Here is a 20,624-nt window from a genome sequence, read left to right on the forward strand (position 1 = left end):
AACCGTGTTATCGAGTCCAAATGTTCGGGCGCCAGAGATGTGACGCAAAATTCTAGGGGGGGAATAAACTAGAATTCACCAAGTCAGGCTAGGCCTACCCCTAGAACCGGCCACACTCAAATTTCTTCCCCGGAGTGCTCAGAAGGAGCCGAGAAAAATCCAGGGGTCGATACGAAGGTGTCACGGCTTTGACTGATCAATTTATTTAAATTTAATCGAAGGCTCAGAGCTCTAGAAGCGCTCAGGAAATCCTGCAGACGCCCAGTTGGAGCTATATCATCCCAGCCTTCGTAAAAGTGTTTTGGAGAATTTTGCCTAACTTTTAGAATGACTCTGTAGGGCCGACGAGTATTCAATCTGAAGCCAATGTGATTCAATTGCTCGTAATGAACTTTAAAATAATTAGCTAAAGGCCTAGGTAAATAATATAAGATCGAATATAATGTAAAACCCAATCCCTACAGAGTCGTCGGGGCCTAATTAATATAATTGGACGGATAATTTAATGTGAGTGGTTTAAAATAAATTTAATACTGATTTTCGTAGCTGATTATTCAACTCAGCCTGCTCCCAAGACTCGATTCTTTCACCCGCCAAAGACGGGGTTTAGAACTCAGACGACGAGTCTCGGGGTATTAAAACGTCGAATTAACTGGAATAACTTAAGTAATAATTTAATCGTGAAACGAACTGAATTAACGTAATTTAATAGCCAATTGGTTTAAAAGAGCCGAAAAATATCCACCGCTAGTCACTGGCAGGCAGGAACTGGCGGGTTTTGTACGAGTCGGCAAGAACTAAGTTAATAAAATTTAGAAAGTTATAATCGAACGTAAACGGATAAAATAAATGGCAGACGAGTATGCGTATGTTAGAAAAAGAATATTTAAAAGAAAGTAGGAAAGTCTGAAAACGTAGCTAACCTGAATCGATATCGTATGGCGAAGTTACTTTCGTTGTGCGAAGAGGCTTCTCGTTAACGAGTCGACGGTCGAACAGCGAATAATTCTTGTCCGGCTCAAATCCCGATTTCCTCGGCCGCGGCTCAAGCGCTGCGGTGGCGATTTCGGAAACTAGCCAACAGCTGATCGGGGATTCGCCTGTTGAGCCGGTCTAGTTGTCGTCTGTCGTTGGTCAACAAACACCATTTTGAGGTTAAGTGATGTTGTAATCGGCGTTAAATATTCGTAAAATCGGTCGTTTTAACTTTATTATGTGAAACGGAGTGCTATTATGAATAAATATATCGTTGTGGGTGTGTTTGTGTACTTCACTGTTATTAAAAGTAGGCCTACGTTCTTTGGCCCATAGCCCAAGCTAGGGCCAACACATAGGCCTAGGATTAGGATGTTGTGGATAAAAATCGGGTAAGTTATGGTGTTTGTTGACTAGCAATACGTTTTTACCCCCCTTAAAATTTGGTACCTCACACCCCTTACCAACTTCACAAAAAAAGAGAAAAAAAAAAGATTTCTAACGTGAGGGGGATGGTCCAAAGGGTCTCGAAAAAGGGCAGCTGAAGAAACAGCGTCGTGAAGAAGAGGTCGTGTACAAGAGGGTAAAGGAAACGAAAAAAATAAAATCTTCTAGAAAACAAAATAAAAAGGACTTCTTGAACGAAAATAAAAACCAACTGGTATAAAAACACCTCTCGTAAAATCGAAAAAAAGGATGAACGATAAAACTAAAAAGAAAGTACTTCTGAATCATCGAACGTAGGGTAATGATTCTTCGGCCCTCAACGTTGGTGGTAGGGCTTCAGGTCCTTCACGTGAACCACGTGTGACACCCCCGTACGCACGTCTCTCACCGTGTAGAGGTTGGCCCCACGCCGCTCTTCAACCTCGCAGGGTCCGTCGAACTTGGGCGCGAGCTTCCCGACCACGGCGTCGGCCGCGGAAGACAGCGTGTGAATTCGCCGCAGCACGCGATCGCCGTTGCGGTACCTCACCTCCCGTCGGCGGAGGTTGTAGTACCTTGCCTGCTGTTCGTAGGCGGTCTTGAGGTTGGCGTGGACCTTTTCGTAGAGGCGTTCGAATTCTCTGCTGCGGCTATCGTGGACTTCGGCGAGCGTTGGCTGTCCGTCAACGTCGGGCGTCGCCTCCAACGTTTTCCCTCGGACAGCTTTCGGAACTCTGAGTTCGCGGCCTAATGTTAACATCGCCGGCGTGTAACCCGTCGAATCGTGGACGGCGGTGTTCATGGCGAACTGGAGCTCGGCGATATGGGCGTCCCATGACCTATGATTCTCCTTCACGAACTGAGAGATCATGGTCTTCACGACACGGTTGACTCGTTCTACCGGGTTCGATTGTGGACTGTAGGGGGCTGTGTTCGTGAAAGTTATGTCCCAATCCGTCGCCAGGTCCCTAAAGAGGTTCGAAACGAACTGAGTCCCGTTGTCGGTGATTATGGACTCAGGCGCTCCGTATCGAAGGAGCATCTCTTTAGTTTTGCTGACAACGTTCTTGGCCGTTGCTGACCCGATAGGACATAACTCAACCCACTTGCTGTACGTGTCCTGGATCACCAGCAGAAAGCGGTGGCCCTTTCCCGACCCGGGTAGCGGACCCACTAGATCGGCGGACACCGTGTACCACGGACCTTTTGGAGCCCGGAAGTACATCTTCCCTGCTGGTTTCGTCTGCGCCACCTTGTACTTTTGGCAGGCATCACAGGATCTTACGTAGGCTTTCGTCTCCCGACGCCATCCAGGCCAAAAATATTCGGGCCCTACACGGCAAAGTGTTTTCTTGACACCAAGGTGTCCTGCCGTAGCGTCATCGTGGTTCTGTCGTAGTACCGCCTCTACTTGCCCTGGAGGAACGCACATTCTCCAGGACAGCTTACCACCACTCCCATGGCGTTGGGAGGTTCGGTAAAGGCGGTTCTCCACGATTTGATATCGCGGATAGCGTCGAGGGTTTGCGGTCACAGCTGCGTACAACCGGTCGTACCAATCAGTCGGAGGGACGTCGTTGGCTTCGTCGGGGCGTGCGTCGGATTGCGTCGTGTCATTCCGTTGGTCTCCCGGTCTCGTCGATCCCCTGCGTCTGGACGTGCGTCGCTCGCGAGGCGCGTCTGTCACCTCCGATGTGAGATGACTCACCGCGACCAGGCCCGATTGGCCCTCGTTGGTCACGGGCTGCCTCGACAAAGCGTCGGCGACGCGGTTCAGGGTGCCCTTCCGGTACTTGATCTCGAAGGTGTACTGCTGAAGTTCCATCACCCACCGTGCCAGACGTCCGCTAGGCTCGTGTAGTCTCATCAGCCATTTCAGCGCGACGTGGTCGGTTATGGTGACGAACTCGTAACCCTCGAGGTACGGTTTGAATTTTCGGGTCGCCCAAACCAGAGCAAGACACTCTAACTCCGTCGTTGTATAGTTCTTCTCTTGGTCCGTAAGCAGTCGGCTGGCGTACGCGATGACGACCTCGCCGGATTCTTGGTTCTGCGTGAGAGCGGCTCCAAGACCGATGGTCGACGCGTCGGTCTGGAGGACAAACGGGACCGAGAAGTCGGGACAGGCCAGGACAGGAGCGGAGGTGAGGCGTCGTTTCAGTTCCACGAACGATTCCTCCTGTTCAGGGCCCCACAGCCACCGAGCGTTCTTCTTCAACAGTTGTCGTATCGGGGCGGTTACTTGGGCAAACCTGTCCACGAAACGACGGTACCAAGATGCGAGACCGAGAAAGCTTCGAAGGGTTTTGCCGTTCGTAGGTCGCGGGAACTCGGCGATAGCACGGACCTTCTCTGGGTCGGTCGATATCCCCTCGTTGTTGACGACGTGTCCGAGATATCTGAGCTCCTTTTTGCAGAAGTTACACTTCTCTGGGTTTAAACGTAGGCCAGCCTTTCTGAGGCGTTCGAAGACCACCCGGAGGATCTGCAAGTGCTCAGTAAACGTGGCGGACACCACAACGAGGTCGTCGAGGTAGGCAAACACCTTCGGCTCAAGCTCCGGACCGATGACCTTGTCCAGGAGGCGTTGAAAGGTCGCTCCGGCGGAATGGAGTCGGAATGGCATTACCGTAAACTGGAATAGGCCTAACCCGGGTACGGTGAACGCGGTGATCGGTCGGCTTTCCTTCGCTAACGGCACCTGCCAATAGCCTTGTTTTAAGTCCAGTGTACTGATGTATCTCGCCGGCCGTAGTTTCTCCAGAATCGCGTTGATTCTGGGCAGCGGATACGCGTCGGGGACAGAGCACTCGTTAACTTTGCGCATATCGATGCAGAAACGAAATTTGCCGTTGCTCTTCCTCGTCAGCACGACTGGCGAACTCCAAGGACTATCCGATGGTTCGATAACACCATCGCGGAGCATCGTCGCCACCTCTTCGTCGATGATTGCTTGCATCGCGGGATTCCTGGGATAATACCGTTGCTTGACGGGAGCGGCGTTTTCTTTGAGCCGTATCGTGTGCTCAGCCAACGCCGTCTTCCCCGAAACGTCGTCAAACAGTGGTAGTTCGCGTTCCAGGAATTCCGCGAGTCGCGTGTCTTCGTCGGAGGTCAATGTCTGAATAGCGTTGATCGGACAGGACGGGGGAACGTCGTCGTTGCGGAGGTTCTGTACGGCAGTGTGTACACTGACAAGAGCGAGGTCAGTAATACACCGAATGCCAAGTACCACCTCCACACTCAGGTTCGGGACATGTAGGGCATCCCACGAATACGTCTGGCCCGCGATTTCACCGTCCACTCTGTACCGATCCGAGACACGGCAACTCGCTCCGTTGGCCATACGTAGGTTGACGTCAGTCTGGTCGGGTACGATGCCGCACGTCCGAAGGTGACGTACGGCGCAATCTCCAATCAGACTGACCGACGAGCCGGTATCAACGAGGGCGCTGAACGTATCACCGGAGATGACCACGTCGACGAAGGTTCGGTCATCTCTGGGGGTGCGTTCGCGGCTGACGGTTCCCGTGAATTCCGTTATGAAGCCGAGCCAGCGATTCCACTCCTCGGAGGTCGTACGGCGTTTCGTTCTACGGGGCTCAGGCGACCTCCCGCAGACTGAACCCGATGGCCGTTTCCCGAGACGCAGTTGCACCGACGCGTGGAGATGCCTACCCTCTTGCAGTGGTAGCAACGCAGGACCTTGGGCTTCGAACACTCGCGAAACAGATGTCCGGTTTCGTCGCAGTTCCAGCACACGAATTGCCGAGAGCCTGCCGCTCGTTCGTTCGTCGTACCGGGCGATCTGGTTCTCGTAGAGTCCGGCGTCCGCCTCCGCCTGTAGTCGTCTCGTGGCGAAGGGTCACGGGGGTTTGACCGCGCAAACGTTGTAGTCTTGCGGCCGTCGTCCAAGGGTTTACCAGGTCGTGACCTGGCCGTCACCTCGGATTCCTCGGCATGGTCGTCCGACCAGCGATCAATCGCCGCGCTGTTGTAGACCCGGTCGACTTTCCGATCTCGAACGTAGGCGGTTTCCGGGATCAGCGACATCGAAGGTGGTGGCGGCGGACGGAAGGTCTGTCGGCAACGTACATACGCCTCGTACCCCTCAGCTCTTTCCAGCAACTCCTCCAGAGTACAAAAATCGGTACGACGTAAGACGAGTTTGTACTCCGGGCGCATGTTGCGGTATATGAGGTCGAGTTTACCCTGCTGCGAGAACGTACCGCTCCTCCGGATCAGCGTTGAGAGCGCTACGACGTAGTCACGAATGGATTCGCGCTCGCCTTGTGTCCGTCGCCTTACCTCGTCGTCTAGATCTTGTCGATATAATGGAGGGAGGTATTGATCTTCGAACTGACGTTTGAAATCTTGATACGTCCGCCAGCTACCGCGACAGTTCCGATACCAAAGCAATGCCGGGCCGTGAAGAAGTTCCGGCAAAGCCTTCGTCAGCTCGTCGATATCGATTGAGTAGGCTTCCGCCAACTCCTCCAGACGTTCCAGAAACGAGACCGGGTCCTTCTTGCCGTCAAACCGCAGATTCCACTTGCGGACCCGATTGCACAACGACGGCGTGTCGTCTCCCACTCTCGTCCCACCCCACGGGTTGGGGTTGTCTGGACGTGAGGTTGAGAAGGCGGGTCGTGGTTGTGGCGTCACCAGGCCCTGGTTGGATCGCGGCCATTCGTGGGTCCGGTCTTCGAACTCGTGACGAGGGATGTAGGTTCGGTCTTCGTAATCGTGACGCGTCGTCTGGGTTCGTGCCGGTATGATAGGCTGTCGAGGAAGTGTCAGGTCGTGCGACGTCAGGTAAGTAGTTGGCCGTTCTCCGCGACTCTCAAACATCGTGCGGGATTCGCGTTCCGTCGGTAGACCGGAGGGTACGGGGTACGACAGAATGTCTTCCCCGGTCGACGGGATGTAGGCCGGACGCTTTACCAACGCCGCGAGGGCTCGTCGAACGGATTCGGAATCAGCGTTTGGAGAGACTCCGAGCATTTCTCGCACGCTGGCCATCTCCTGGTACGCGGAAGGAGGTGCCAGCCACTGTCGGATTTGCGTATCGTAGGCTGTCGAGGCTGTAGGCCCCGATGCCGCTATCGCCGTCGGGTTCATCGGTTGACCGATGCTTCCCAACGGGTTCTTCCAATAATCACAAAACCGTTTGCGAAGTTCGGCAACGCTACCCTCAGTTTCTAGATGATATTTACTCATCTCGGCTATCAGGAGCTGTTTGCTCAGAGTATGAATCCAGCCGACGCGTGAGTCGTCCAACGGTGATTTCGGGATGCTCTCCATCGTCGAAGGTATTTGGGAGATCGTCGTCGTGGTCGTGGTCGTCGTTGACGTCGTAATTCCCACCGTAGATATCGTCACGGGGCCAATCGGTAGCGTATCGGGTCGGGCAATGGTCGCCGGGGTACTCGAAGTCGTTGATTTAGTTTCTCCAGTCATTTCGTGTAAATTTCAAAGTCAAAACCGTGTTATCGAGTCCAAATGTTCGGGCGCCAGAGATGTGACGCAAAATTCTAGGGGGGGAATAAACTAGAATTCACCAAGTCAGGCTAGGCCTACCCCTAGAACCGGCCACACTCAAATTTCTTCCCCGGAGTGCTCAGAAGGAGCCGAGAAAAATCCAGGGGTCGATACGAAGGTGTCACGGCTTTGACTGATCAATTTATTTAAATTTAATCGAAGGCTCAGAGCTCTAGAAGCGCTCAGGAAATCCTGCAGACGCCCAGTTGGAGCTATATCATCCCAGCCTTCGTAAAAGTGTTTTGGAGAATTTTGCCTAACTTTTAGAATGACTCTGTAGGGCCGACGAGTATTCAATCTGAAGCCAATGTGATTCAATTGCTCGTAATGAACTTTAAAATAATTAGCTAAAGGCCTAGGTAAATAATATAAGATCGAATATAATGTAAAACCCAATCCCTACAGAGTCGTCGGGGCCTAATTAATATAATTGGACGGATAATTTAATGTGAGTGGTTTAAAATAAATTTAATACTGATTTTCGTAGCTGATTATTCAACTCAGCCTGCTCCCAAGACTCGATTCTTTCACCCGCCAAAGACGGGGTTTAGAACTCAGACGACGAGTCTCGGGGTATTAAAACGTCGAATTAACTGGAATAACTTAAGTAATAATTTAATCGTGAAACGAACTGAATTAACGTAATTTAATAGCCAATTGGTTTAAAAGAGCCGAAAAATATCCACCGCTAGTCACTGGCAGGCAGGAACTGGCGGGTTTTGTACGAGTCGGCAAGAACTAAGTTAATAAAATTTAGAAAGTTATAATCGAACGTAAACGGATAAAATAAATGGCAGACGAGTATGCGTATGTTAGAAAAAGAATATTTAAAAGAAAGTAGGAAAGTCTGAAAACGTAGCTAACCTGAATCGATATCGTATGGCGAAGTTACTTTCGTTGTGCGAAGAGGCTTCTCGTTAACGAGTCGACGGTCGAACAGCGAATAATTCTTGTCCGGCTCAAATCCCGATTTCCTCGGCCGCGGCTCAAGCGCTGCGGTGGCGATTTCGGAAACTAGCCAACAGCTGATCGGGGATTCGCCTGTTGAGCCGGTCTAGTTGTCGTCTGTCGTTGGTCAACAAACACCATTTTGAGGTTAAGTGATGTTGTAATCGGCGTTAAATATTCGTAAAATCGGTCGTTTTAACTTTATTATGTGAAACGGAGTGCTATTATGAATAAATATATCGTTGTGGGTGTGTTTGTGTACTTCACTGTTATTAAAAGTAGGCCTACGTTCTTTGGCCCATAGCCCAAGCTAGGGCCAACACATAGGCCTAGGATTAGGATGTTGTGGATAAAAATCGGGTAAGTTATGGTGTTTGTTGACTAGCAATACGTTTTTACCCCCCTTAAAATTTGGTACCTCACACATTGAACCTTTATAATGTGCTTTGCAGAAACGCAAATTTTTAAACCACAAAAACAGAGTACATTTTTATCTTTTCAACAAATCTAATAAACCCTTATTGCTCATGTTTCTATTAATTTCAACTAGAGGTCGTCCAGTGGTCGAAAACTCGACCAAAAATATGTAAAGTACAGACTTGATCTAATTTCTATATATTCACCCCACACTGTAATAAAACATGGGATTGGAGTTTCTTCCATTCGTTTTGATTTTCTGTTTATATTTCTATGTGGAAAATCTACTTGCCACGATCTATCCAACGACACCGGTAATCGGTAATCACTAACACTTGGTAATCGGATGCATAGCAGCTTCAAAACAATTATCACAAAATTGGTGTTCGCCTAATAAATATACAGGGTGAACAACTTAACTGTGCCACCATTGGTATCTCAGAAACTATTAGATTTAGGAAGAACATTAAATGGAGAACTTCAACTAGTTTTTAATGACATTAAAAAATATGAATTCCAATGTTTCAAAAATCGCCGCCATTTTCCAGTATGGTGGCCAACATTTCTTATGTGACACCCTGGTATTTTATGATTGTTTTAAAATGACGGCCATTTTTGAAATATTGGAATTCATATTTTTTAATATATCATTAAAAACTAGTTGAAGTTCACCATTTAATGTTTTCTCTAAATCTAATAGTTTCTGAGATACCATGTGGCACGGTTAAGTTGTTCACCCTGTATAGATAAGCTGTTTTGTTAAGTCAGGATAATTTATTTATAGCCCAATGATAAGGAACTCTGGGTCGGTAGAGGGATTGGGTGCACTCTGAATCACACACCGAGATTGTGCTGGTTGACTCCAAATAGAAATAGGATAAAAAGAAAACAATGAAAGAAAGTCACAAAACACCCTGTATTATAGAGTAAAACAGATTTAAAAAAAAAAACACTGATAAAAACTTCCAGCTATAAATAAAACATCACTGAAAGTGCTGGCGTTTCTATTTTGTAGTTCGTTAGGTATTAGTAATGCACAAATACATGATCACGCACAAACAATACACAGGTGATCACTGATAGTAGATAAAATAATGTAGAATATATTCTCAGCAAGCACATTATTGTAGTTTACCCTTTTTAAGAAATCTGTCCAGAGTATGTGCCGATTATTTTAAAATTAATCTTATTGTTGAAATATTGTAAGCATTTTAGCGAATTTCCCATATAGGGAATAAGCTATTACCGTAGTACTCATGGTAAGACCTGGACGCGGGACCGATTTTTTTTTTTGTTTTGAGGTCCCTAGAGGCCAAAAACACCATCCGTTCAAATTCATATATATATATATTTATATATATATGTGTCCGTCAGCACGATAACTCGAGCAAAAATGATCCGATTTTGATGAAATTTGGTACAAACGTGTTAACGTACGTTTATTCGAACGAGTTCGCGATCCAGCATGATCGGACCATGGGAACGGGGGGTTTTATGGGGTAAAAATAGGTTTTTCCCATTTTTGACCCAAAAAACATTAAATTTAGAAATTTCTTTCCAAACCATTTTGTAGAGCTTAAAAAAACAAATAACTTAGTATATTGAAGCGTTATTATGCGCCTAATTGTTACGGAGAAAATTCCAAAAAATTGTAAATTTAAAATTCCCATGTTTTTCTTATGGAGAATAAGTAAACTGTTGTAGTTGGCTTGTTTATGAACATATTTTGATCAAATTTGGAAAATGTTTTTATTTTTTACGAAACTATTCACATTTAAAAAAAAAACAGTTTTACCCTCCCTGATGCAGCAAACCTAAGTACTTGTTAAACTAATTCTATTTAAATCAAGAATAAATGTTATATTTTTAAGTAGACATTACAGTGTAAATCCAATCAGTCAAATGGAAATTCGCTTAGTCTGCAGGTTTGCTGCGGCGGGGGTATTTATATTTATTGGTGATCTGGAGGCTGTTGCTTATTTACATGATGATGATCCTAAGAAAGTGTATAATATAACTAGCAGAGTACCCGTCCTTCGTACGGGGTTGGCATATAAGTATCAAATGCTTATAGCAGTTATGAGTGAGGACATGGTTTAAGAAATTTCGGTTCTTTTTGAAGTTTGTTCGCTACGCTCACTCACCTTTAGGTTGGAGCTCGTTCGCTGCGCTCACTTTCCATCAGGTTAGCTCGTTCGCTACGCTCACTTGCCTTCAGGTTATCTCGTTCGCTACGCTCACTCGCCTCCAGGTTGAAGTTCGTTCGCTACGCTCACTCACCTTTTGGTTGCAAATTAGCTGTTGTCATAAATGTAAAAGAAATAATGCTAGTGCTGCACCCTGTTGGTAATCCTTGTAACTTTAATGCTATTGAAAATCATAGAACAGAACCAACTTGTTTAATTGAAACAGCTGTTAAGATTCATTAATTCCATTTTTGTATAAGGTTAACATGGGAACCTTTGCTCCAGAGCCACTGGGGCGGAGCCCGGAAGGATTTTTGGGATAAAAATATGCCTATATGTTAATCGGGAATATGAGCTATCATCATGCCGAATTTCAGCCCGATCCGACCAGTAGTTGTCGCGTTTACTTTTCCCATACACACAGACACCACCTCTTTTTTATAATAGTATAGATTAAATTATTATAGTGGAAGTTAATTAGGTTACAAGACTATGTCAATTAATGGCTGATGATAACTCATTCCCCACACACAGGCGAAGGGGGGGGGCAAGTTGCCCGGGCGCCGTGGCTGAGGGGGCGCCGCACAGCGGCTATTTGCATTAACATAATATTAAAATATGCGAATGTGACTATTACTGCTGGGGGGAGGGGGTGCCACGACCACGTTTGCTCCGTCCCTAGGGTCGCCCTGCACACAGGCTTTTCTATGTCCCCCTACCCATTTTCAAAAATTATGTACATTCTGTAATAATTGTTTTTTTTAATGATAAATTGCTTTTGATTTAATTAAATTTTCTTATTGTATCTTACAGGACAGATTCCATTAAACAGTTTGCAGTGCTATATAATCAGTTAATTTAGCGACTTCAAACAAAAACATTTAATTATAGTTTGAATGAAAACTAGTTTACATTAGTATGTAGGTACAACTAGTCGTATGTACAACCAGACATAGGATAGGTAAAGGTTGATGTAGGTTCAACTAGTCGTAGGTACAATTAGTCGTGGATACAACTAGACGCAAACTTATAAGGTAAAACTTGACGCTAGCGTACCTGTCAAGTTGAACCTGTAAACTCACCTTACAATATTCATTTAGGCTAGGCATATTCTATAAATGTTTAAAGTTAATAAGTTGACAAAGTTATATGAATTACAAAAGGTGTTTTATTTAAACAAATGAACAATTAACATGCAATGAGAAAAGGCTTGACGTTACAATGAAAGGATTGACAATGGTGTGTGGGGTTGAAATTAAATTGAAATAAAATATAAATTTGAATAATAACTTGAAGGTTCAAATATTTTAGATGTGATATATCTCAGGGTAGGGTGTCGTGCTGGCTTGAATGCTAATAATTAATAAATTTAATAGTGTCCAAATAGGCCTAATTAAGGTGTTAAATTTATAAATCCCAACAATGAAAAATCTAATTTTGATGTTGTCCAAAAGGTAAGTCCAATTAGCACTGAATTAAAAGAGTTTAAAGGAAAAGTTTATACTTAATTTTGAAGATAACAATGATGGAGTTGAGTCCTCTTGAGGTTTAGGCTCTGTGATATAACTTGATATAAACTGGTCTTCTTGATAATATTAATGAATTTGATTTAGATAAAATTTGGACTCCTTCTTCTAACTAACAGTTTCAACTTCACAATCACAATGGCTTCCTTCTCTTTCAATCTCAATGTTCACATCATTCATTGTTGAACACATGGGATCACTTTCACGGCTTCTTAAATTTTGATTCCTTAAGGACTAATTTTGAAATGATATTATAAGACATTTTGATGTATTGCAATTCTCTTACATATTTAATAAATAACTAAGTTGTGGGCTTTGTAAAAAAATATATATAGGGTATGGAATGAATATTATTAATGATTAATTAAACAGATTAATGAAATTATATAAATCAGGAAAATGAATATTAGGCCAGCCTTTCTGAGGAGTGATTATTAACAAAGGTATATGAACAAAAGTTAACATTTTAAGAAACTTAATACTAAATAATGAATGAAATGACATGAAATATTACAAACCTCTGGAGATTTTTAAGAGAGACAACTAGACAGGTGCGCCACCGACAATTTGTATCTACAGATTTTGTCGAGATATAACAGTGAGGTATGACAGTGACGCCTGTCGCCAAATTGCAGCAGGTACAACTAGACACCGGTACAAGAAGATGGCGACGCAACTAAAGTAATCTTTAAATCTAGTACCATCAAAATAGGTGACAAAAATATATGACTTAAAAAAAATATTTTAGTAAAAATTCCAATCATGCAATTTAAAATTTGCTTTGAAGGTTTGCTGCGACAAGGGTATTTTGTAGTTTTAGTCATTGTTAGCATAATTATTTAGAAATGTTTACTCTTTTTACCCAAAAGATAAATTTCAGTTTCAGGAGAGTTGAAAAGTGGAGAAGTCTTGAGGGAAGAGTTAAATGACCATCTTAAACACATTCGATTCTGTACATTGTCTGGCCAAGATTTGATGACTCAAGTGGTACCTCTAGAAGTGCTTACGTGTGGTGAACTCAAGTTGATTGGTGAAACTCTGAGAACTGAGAAAGTACAGCCTGACTTGACAACAATCTGCAACAAGATTGATAAGAGGGAAGGACCGTTGTCAGAATTGATGGAACAAAGATTGAAACTACCTCATCACTTTGGTAACCAACGTCAATCGACAATAACTATCAAAACTAAAGCAGTCACAATAGAGCTGTGCTCAGTAAAGCTTTGCAGCTCCAGTACAAATCAACACCAATGCAACTGCACTATAACAATACAAAATGTGACAGGACCCCCTACTGAAGTGAGATATCAAGGACTGATCGATGGAGCTTCCAAAAGGGACATTCCAATTATTCTTGATGACACGAGAAATGTGCGTTTGTCTCCAAATTCAACATATTCAGTCACATTCGTATTTTCTTGTGGACAGACTCATGACCATTACCAAGGGTCGCCATCAGTAGAAAATGGGAAACACTTTGACATTCGATACCAATCATTTTTAGGTGGATACTTTAATATCCCTATAGAAACAATATATTACAAAACAGTAGGGACAGGACAATGATGAACAATGGTGATCAGGTGATCTCTTAGCGGGATACAACTTGACAATGTTGAAAAAATGTTTTCAGGTGTCATTCATGTCAGTGGACAGAACATTCAGAAACATAAACACCAATAAATTAAGTGATATATTCCTATACTTTATTTGATAATATCTTGTGTGGATAAAAAAATGCTTTGTTAATTGAAAAATAAATTTTTACAGAACTATTTTAGTTCCCTGTGAGCCTCTTATTTTTTGTAAAGTGGCATTTTAATTTAATTTTTACTTTTCATCAATGTGACAAAACTATTACTTTTTTCAATAGAACACAATTGTACACACAATTTTTGTTTATTGTCAGAATGCACCTTTGTTAATAGCCTGTTAAATATTATTTTCTGTTGTGTTATTGTTGTCAATGAAAAGACATGAAAGAATTTCAAGACTTAATTTTCTATTTATGTACTTACTAGCTGTAACCCGCGGGCTTTGCCCCGTTTAACTTCTTAATTTTCAAGACTATCTCGTTCTCATGGCTCAATCACGTCCTGGTTGAAGTTTGTACGCTACGCTCACTCACCTTTAGGTTGGAGCTCGTTCGCTAACCCACTCACCTTTAGGTTGGAGCTCGTTCGCTGCGCTCACTTGCCTTCAGGTTAGCTGCTACGCTCACTCACCTTTTGGTTGCAAATTAGCTGTTGTCATAAATGTAAAAGAAATAATAGTGCTGCACCCTGTTGGTAATCCTTGTAACATTAATGCCATTGAACATCATAGAACAGAACCAACTTGTTTAATTGAAACAGCTGTTAAGATTCAATAATTCCATTTCTCATAAGGTTAACATGGGAAACTCCAGAGCCACTGGGGCGGAGCCCGAAAGGATTTTTGAAATAAGAATATGCCTATATGTTAATCGGGAATGTGAGCTATCATCATGCCAAATTTCAGCCCAATCCGACCAGTATTTTTCGCGTTCACTTGTCACAAACATACATCCATACATCCAAACTTTCTCATTTATAATATTACTAGCTGTTGTACCCGTGCTTTGCAACGGGAAGAGGACACATAATGCAAAAAAGTTAATAGTACTGCACCCTGTTGGTAAACCTTATAACTTTTTAATGCTATTTAATATCATAGAACCAACTTGTGTAGTTGAAACAGCTGACAAAATGCTTTTATTCCTTTTAAATATGATTACTCATAAGGTTAACATGGGAAACTCCAGAGCCACTGGGGCGGAGCCCGAAAGGACTTTTGAGATAAGAATGCGTCTATATGTTAATCGGGAATGTGAACTATCATCACACCAAATTTCAGCCCGATCCGACCAGTATTTTTCGCGTTTACTTGTCACAAACATACATCCATACATCCAAACTTTCTCATTTATAATATTAGTAGGATTACTAGCTGTACCCGCGGGCTTTGCCCCGTTTTACTTCATAAGTGAGCTCGTTCGCATGGCTCAATCACGTCCTGGTTGAAGTTCGTTCGCTACGCTCACTCACCTTTAGGTTGGAGCTCGTTCGCTGCGCTCACTTGCCTTCAGGGTAGCTCGTTCGCTACGCTAACTCGCCACCAGGATGAAGTTCGTTCGCTACGCTCACTCACCTTTTGGTTGCAAATTAGCTGTTGCCATAAATAAAAAAAAATAATAGTGCTGCACCCTGTTGGTAATCCTTGAAAGTTTTTAATTCTTTTGCATATCATAGAACCAACTTTTTTGTTGAAACAGCTGACTAAATTATTTAATTCCCTTTTAATATGAATACTCATAAGGTTAACATGGGGAACTGTAGAGCCACTGGGGCGGAGCCCGAAAGGATTTTTGAGATAAGAATATGCCTATATGTTAATCGGGAATGTGAGCTATCATCATGCCAAATTTCAGCAAAATCCGTCTAGTGGTTAATGCATTCACTCGTCACAAACATACATCCATACATCCATCCATACATCCATACATCCAAACTTTCTCATTTATAATATTAGTAGGATAGTAGGATGATAATATACTTATATAAAATAGATATATGCAGGGTGTGCATTTCAAGACTTTCCGACTTTCCATATCTATGTGTGCAAAGGTAAGGCTTTTAACACTTGTTTTTTCTCATTCCCCCATAATTTGGACATGCCAAATCCAATAAAATGATTTTCAATTTTAAAAAAAGCCCCAAAAGGGTCCCATTTGGGTGGTGGGGGTGCTTTTTGAGAAATTTTCAAATGTAAACATGGGTTGTGTGATAACATCAATTTAAAGGTCTAATCACCCCGATCATTTTAGTGCGAAATAGTTATTTGTGTAACTAGTGGTGAAAGTGGCACTTTGCTGCACACGAGAGCAATGTTTACGCACGGCTCGGAATGATCTCGAGTGCAGCAAAGGCCTTTTTCACTCGTGTTACACATTATATTTTTCTTACAGTCACTACAAAGCATATAAATAATTAGTCTTTCAAACACTATACAACACGTTTTTAGGTTCAGCTGGCAACACAAATGGTGCACTAGAGAAAGTAGTACCCGCGGTCCGTATCACTCCGCTATTTTTCCTCGACAAGAAATGTGCTCCGCATTTTGAGAATATAGTTCCGTATGTTTTTGTAATTTGAAGTGGTTTCCGCGCCTAAAAAAATGCTTTAAAGGCATTTTCTTGTTTATTAAGATCGTAGGAATGTTTTGAAAACGTTTAAAAGAAAAGTCCAGAAAGTTCAGAAATACCGAAACTATAAACACGAAATGACAGGTTAAATCGTAGTTATAATAGTCAATCAGCTGCTCATAGTATTATTATCTTTTAAGTGTTGCCAACCTTTTTCCAAGCGTACACGGATTACGTGCATAATAGAACCACGCTGTTTTGTGTTGTTTCGTTGGAATCCTGATGTGCGGCAAACTATAAACCGTACGGCAAAGTATAAACCGTACGGCAAAGTATAAACCGTACGGCAAAGTATAAACCGTACGGCAAAGTATAAATATGCAGCAATAAGCAGCTTTCTGTACTATAAACAGTACAAGGAAGCCAACTTTGTCGGGTGACTGTAGGAAAAAAAAAATTAATTTTCTTTAACCGTATTTACAGAGTGGGTCAAAACGTTTTTAAAAAGGAGTCTGAAGTTAACTACCGTACTACCCTAACTACTGAACGGAACAGCGCCAAATTTCTTTCCAAGCATTTTCTTGAGCTACTCTTTAAGATAACTTTTAGTAGGGCATTTTCCATGTTATTTTCTAATTTTAAAAAAATTCTCAAATTTGAAGAATAAAAGAAAGCTGAAAACTCAAAATTCTTACATAGCAAGGTATAACAAATTTCGTATCATGTGAAAGGTCGTTTTTAAACAAACATTTTACGTATTTCAGTTTTCTTTCTATCTCTTACCGTTTAAAAATTGCAGTAGAAAAACAGAATTTTCTATGGTACAAATAATCATAAAACATTCATTGGGACGTAATTTTATGAGCATGCCTCAATCATACTCATGACAATTATTCTACACATTGTATATTAACATTATAATAGCTCAAAGTTGATGTGATGGGCCTAGGAAAAAGTTTGTGCACTTTTCCTGACGGGAGTTTCTGTATATAGATTTGATTTGACTATAGCTTCGTAATTTACGTGACTGCCTCAATCATACTCGTACTTATTATTCTACGTAATGTATATTACCATTAGAATAGCTCAAAGTTGTCATGGGCTACTGATAAAAAATGTATGTATATATATATAACTCCGGGAAAGGTTCTATGGGTAAAAATAATGAGAAAATCAAGAATATTTTTTTTATCGCTTTTTTAACCAGATATCCGCCATTTTGTATTTTTACATAAACATTTTTATTTTTGAATTTCTTCAACCGATCTTATGTAGGTTAAGGTAGAAAAGACCAACGTTAGAAAAAAAATCATCATGATTCAACTAAATATTACGATAGCTAAAATAATAAATAAAAATAATGAATAAATATTAAATAATATCAATAAAAATAATGATCGTAAATATTACGATTTTTAGTAGTTGTAAAATGGGATAAACCTGACTAGCTTCAGCCTTATTCTACCCCATTTTAAAACTAAAAATCGTGATAGGCTTAGGAAAAAGATTGAGCACTTTTTCAAGACGCGAGTACTGATCAATCATATTGAGTACTATTCATATTTGCTTCAATCATACTCAAATAAAGAACTCTGCAGGTGGTAAAACATATAACATGTTTCATTACCTCATTTTTGTGGTTTGTGGTTTCAAACAAAGCTGTTGAAAAGGCGATTTCTTTGGATAATACTTAATATTAAGAGTGCATATTAACATATATTAATCTAAAACTATCTGTTTTTATACAAAAGCCAAAAAGTTGGATTTTATTCAAGCGGTCACATGCTGGAACAGATTCCTGGGCTAAACCAAAATGAATGACCTCATTAACTCATGATGGTCATTTACAGGGTTCGGACTCTAATTTACAATTAACATCAAAATGCTCAGAAATTATAAAGAAATATTATTATCAATATCCAGATTAAAATTATAATTAATTTTCTTTGTTCTACCCAGTGAATGACCGGACTCTATCAAGTCATCTATAGTTATTTTTATAGTTAACATTTGTCATTGAAAGGGTTATTGATTGGTGTTTTTTATCCCGATTGAATATTGCTCTTTGGCACTTTAAGACCTTTTTCCAACAGCTAACTAGGCCTATACGTTGTTTTTTTTTTAGATTACATGTAAAATGTTATATACTTCTGATAATGTTTTTATGTAGCATTAGGCTTTTTCTTTTAACCCTTCATAGTTGGCCTCAAGATTGTGTTTATGTATTGGACGGAGGACATTTGCTTCATCATGTTGTTTGGCCCAAGCCTGCCACATATAGACAAATAGTTTCAGTATAATGTTGAATTTATTCGTATCCATTACGGTTCAAATGTTTTAAGCTTTGTTAAAGTTTTTAAACAATATAAATCGCCTTCTTTGTATATTACTGATTTTATAAGTGATTAAAAACATTCCGAAGTCGGTAATTCACTGGCATAGGACCGCGCGGTCATTCAATGGCATGACATCGGTCATTTACTGGACTCATGACTTGGTGTATAAAAAACAATTCTTACATGCGTAGTTGATCTTTTATGAACAATTTATGCTATATAGGGCAAATCCTTAAATATCAACTGAAAAGTAGGTATAATAATATATGGAATTAATACTCTCATTAGAGAGCATTGTAAAGTTAACAAACAAAAATACCCAGTCATTCAATGGGCAAGTCAACCTGACATCAGAATATTACAAAGTTGTTGTGGTGGGCTTAGGAAAATGATTATGCCGGATTGTGCACTTTTTCCTGACGCGTGTTCTCTTCAACCAAATAGATTTGGCCATAGCTTCGTAATTTATGGGACTGCCTCAATCATACTCATACAGATTATTTTACACATTGTATATTACCATTAGAATAGCTCAAAGTCGATGTGATGGGCTTAGGAAAAAGTGCTCTTTTTCCTGACGCGAGTACCGATCATAACTGTATATTTAGCCATAACACTTAGTAGGTAATTTGCAGAACCTCCTCCTCCAGCTCCACAATCATAATCCTAAATATTATTTTATACATTGTATATTATCATTAGAATAGCTGCTCAAATTGTAATAGGCATAGGAAAAATATTTTGCACTTTTTCATGTTAGGAGTTTTATTGAACGTGCATATTTAGCTATAGCTACGTATAATTTAGAAAGATAGCCTCAAATACACATATATATAAATACATGAATTAACTATTTTAGCATGTGTATACACGTTTTATCAAGGTATTATTGACGTGATATACATGTAAAGCATTATTATGCAACGTATTTGCATTTCACTTTCCAGCATCCCAGCATAGCGCCTTTCTGTCATCCGCAGTTGTACCAACCAAAAAAATCTAAAAAAAATCTATTACAAAAATCGAAAAAGTGCCGATGAAAAGCAATCAATCTCAATCACAATCATACTCATGGTGGAAGGAAAAAACATAGGTGTGCTATTCCCACATATTCTGACGTCACTCGGATTGCAAACAAAAGATCACCTGATTGTAACTGTCAAATTAGTATGTATTTGTTTTGATTTGATTGTTATTGTTTTTATAATAATAAAAACAATAACAACCAAATCAAAACAAATACATATACTAATTTGACAGTTACAATCATGTGATCTTTTGTTTGCAATCCGAGTGACGTCAAAATATGTGGGAATAGCACACCTATGTTTTTTCCTTCCACCATGAATCATACTCATACTGAATATATTCTACACGCTGTATATTAACATTATAATAGCTCAAAGTTGATGTGATGGGTTTAGGAAATAAATTGTGCACGTTTTCCTGACGCGAGTTCCTATCAACCATATAGATTTGGCCTTATAGCTTCGTAATTTACGGGACTGCCTCAACCATATTTTATACGGATTATTCTACACATTGTATATTACCATTAGAATAGCTCAAAGTTTATGTGATGGGCTTAGGAAAAAGATCATGCACTTTTTTCATGTTAGGAGTTTTAATTGAACGCGTTTTGTTAAGCCATAGCTACGTATAATGTACAATACGTAGTTACAATACGTGTTACTACTATTGTTATTGTTCACTATTTGTACAACCATAGATATAACATTACAACTTTTACTATTTTGTTTTCTGTAATTTCAAGTTGTGAATGTTTTTCATTGTAAAGTGGCTATGCCGTTGGGAAATAAAATAAAATAAAATAAATAAAATAAAAATACGGCCTCTAATATGCCTATTAAAATACATGAATTAATTAGTTTTAACGTGTATACACGTTTTGTCAAGGTATTATTGACATTATACACGTAAAAACATCATTTAGTCATTGAATATTGTCATTGAATTGTTTTTCCGACATCCCCGCAAAACACAGTTAGTTGTGGCGTCCACAGGCGTACCAACCCGTATCTATTACAAATCAAAAAAAGAGCCGCTAACTTCACGACACGACGGTTTGGGTTTAGCGAGTCCGCGA

The 20,624-nt window shown here is 41.2% G+C and overlaps 1 protein-coding gene across 1 annotated transcript in view; it reads left to right on the top strand.

Moving 5' to 3' along the window:
- The window catches only part of LOC128990820 (uncharacterized), a 63,105-nt gene extending 49,319 nt beyond the window's left edge, over nt 1-13,786 (top strand). The window contains exon 6 of the mRNA XM_054413434.1: nt 12,900-13,786. Coding sequence (XP_054269409.1) covers nt 12,900-13,585 — 686 coding nt within the window. The 3' untranslated portion in view covers nt 13,586-13,786. The remainder of the gene's footprint in view (nt 1-12,899) is intronic.
- Nucleotides 13,787-20,624: the final 6,838 nt, after the last annotated feature.

Source organism: Macrosteles quadrilineatus, unplaced genomic scaffold (genome assembly GCF_028750875.1).
Source record: "Macrosteles quadrilineatus isolate MER2022 unplaced genomic scaffold, UCM_ALF_1.0 Scaffold_1__1_contigs__length_201487025, whole genome shotgun sequence".
Taxonomy (NCBI): Eukaryota; Metazoa; Arthropoda; class Insecta; order Hemiptera; family Cicadellidae; genus Macrosteles; species Macrosteles quadrilineatus.